This window comes from Cebus imitator, unplaced genomic scaffold, assembly GCF_001604975.1.
Source record: "Cebus imitator isolate Cc_AM_T3 unplaced genomic scaffold, Cebus_imitator-1.0 Scaffold536, whole genome shotgun sequence".
Taxonomy (NCBI): domain Eukaryota; kingdom Metazoa; phylum Chordata; class Mammalia; order Primates; family Cebidae; genus Cebus; species Cebus imitator.
The window spans coordinates 630,071-632,180 of NW_016107851.1; the positions used below are offsets into that span (position 1 = coordinate 630,071).

At 50.5% G+C, this 2,110-nt stretch overlaps 1 protein-coding gene across 2 annotated transcripts in view; it reads right to left on the reverse strand.

The window, feature by feature from the left end:
* Positions 1–1,660, reverse strand: part of LOC108293389 (mitochondrial intermediate peptidase) — a 163,527-nt gene extending 161,867 nt beyond the window's left edge. Inside the window, exon 1 of one of the 2 annotated variants that reach the window (XM_037733523.1) lies at positions 898–1,504. In XM_037733523.1, coding sequence (XP_037589451.1) covers positions 898–900 — 3 coding nt within the window. In that variant the 5' untranslated portion in view covers positions 901–1,504. Of the gene's footprint in view, positions 1–897 lie in introns of both variants that reach the window. The other variant, XM_017514721.2, reaches the window with a different exon arrangement.
* Positions 1,661–2,110: the final 450 nt, after the last annotated feature.

A 2,110-nucleotide genomic window follows, 5' to 3' on the forward strand; every position in this document is an offset into this window, starting at 1 on the left:
ATATATATATATATATATATATATAACAAGTTAAAAAAAAAAGTGTCAGTTGGGGACAAAGCAGAATCAGTATCAAAAACAAATGTCATCTTTATATTGATTTGATTCAAGCACAGACTACTTCCACTTCCCAGTACAACCTGCCCATATTGCTCTTGGGAATTCTAACTCTCAGATTACCACTGACCACAATGCTAAAAATATGAATAAACCGTTTTTTTTTTTAAGGCAAAAAACCAATCACAAATTTGAAAATCTGCTATCAATGCCTAATATCATGACACTAAAGAGAAAAATAAAGCTAAAATTAGTTATATCTCATCCACCCCAAATCAGGCTTCCCCTTGTGTCTTTATGCTCACTGCCTACAAGCAGTTGTCCTCATACCAATTATGTTAATACCAACATTACACGCCCTTAAGGAAGGTGGTGTAGCACTTTTCACACAAAATAATTTCAAAATAGACAAAGCTGATAACGGAGGCAAAACAAGAATCACACACCCTCTAGCTCAGTGCAACAATACCCTAGACTCCTCTTTATAAGGCAATATAGTATAATAAAATTTTTAAAGGCAAAAATAAAAGTAATCCTCAACCTAAAATGAACAAAGGTTTAACAGGCATCAGGTAAGTCCTTTCTAACCTTGCCTTTCTCTCACGTTTCATTCACTCACTGAAAAGTTACTGAGTGTCTACTGAATGCATGGTATGTATAGACATAAAAAAGCAAACAATGCGGTCTAGTGACTTCCAGGGGTTAGAAATCAAAGTGACCAATCCCATGGTACTATAGTAAGTCGGACTCGTCTCAACAGTTTTGTGTTTTAAAACAAGAAAGCCCAAAGCTTTGAAATAAATTAATACGTGATGGAATTTCGGGTATCAATGAAATTACCATTACTCGACTGAAGGTACCCGTGTACTTGCAAAAGACCACATGACACCGCCTGTGAACGCATAGGGTTAGGCCTCTTAAGACAGGCGTGCAGCGCTGGAGCTAAAGCGCTTTGGCTGGAGGTGCGGCTGAGTGTAGACGGAGGGCGGATCCTGCCAGGACGAACTACTCAGATTCACATGGAGCAAGGGGCTCATGTAGAGGCAGTTCCTGGACCCGACACTCTGGGGAAGAGACCACTAAACCCGGCCCCTCAAAGCAGAGGTGACCTTGCCCGTCACCAAGAGCGCACACGAGACCCCACCGTAGAAGGTGGATTCGCTGCCGGCTTCCTCCCAGGCCCAAACAACCTCGCCCGGAGCGTCGCTAGCCGCACAGAGCAAGAGCCAGTTTAGCTGCGGGGACCGAGGGGAGCTCCTCCAGCGCCGCTCACCCGCCGCTCGCCGAACAAGTCCCAGCGGCTGCCCTGGGGCTTGACATTGAAGGCGGCGCCCACTGGAGACCAGCTAGTGCTGACCCTTCGGGCCCGGATCCCGGCTCCGAGGCTGCCCCGACCCGCCCGCCCGGGCCACAGAGCCGCTGCTCTGGCTCCGAAGCCGCCCAGCCTTCCGGTGCACAGCATCGTGTCCCCGGAGCAGTCCCCTTCCTCGCCGCGACACCCCTACTCCCGCGCCCCAGCTTTCGCCCGCAGCGCGCGCTCCGCGTTTCCTAGGCAGCGGCTCACGCCGCCCCACGTGACGGCCCCGCTTCCGTGTCGGGGCAAGGGCTCAGGACGTGGGCACGTCGACGTCCAGAGAGCAAGAGCGTCGCTCCCCGACCTTCTCCGCCGCCGTCGCGATGTAGCGCCCCCTGTGTCCCGAGTAAGAAACGGCTAGGGTTGCGTTTCCCTCCCACGAGGCTGGAGGGTTGAGGGAGGGAGCGGCGGGCAAAATCATGACACATTCGAATTCGAATGGACATTGGGATATCTTTACCAGAGGGGAGAGATGGTAGGTGCTCGGGTAAACAAGAAATGCCCACCATAGGCCTTTCCCTTTTAACCTACTCTCGGTAAATTCATCCTGTACTTCTGCCTGGTGTCTCTGTCCGATAACTTGTTTTTTTAAAGACGGGGTTTCACCAGGCTGGTCGGGCTGATCTTGAACTCCAGACCTCAGGTGATCCGCCTGCCTTGGCCTCCAAAGTGCTTGGATTACAGGCTTGAGCCACCACG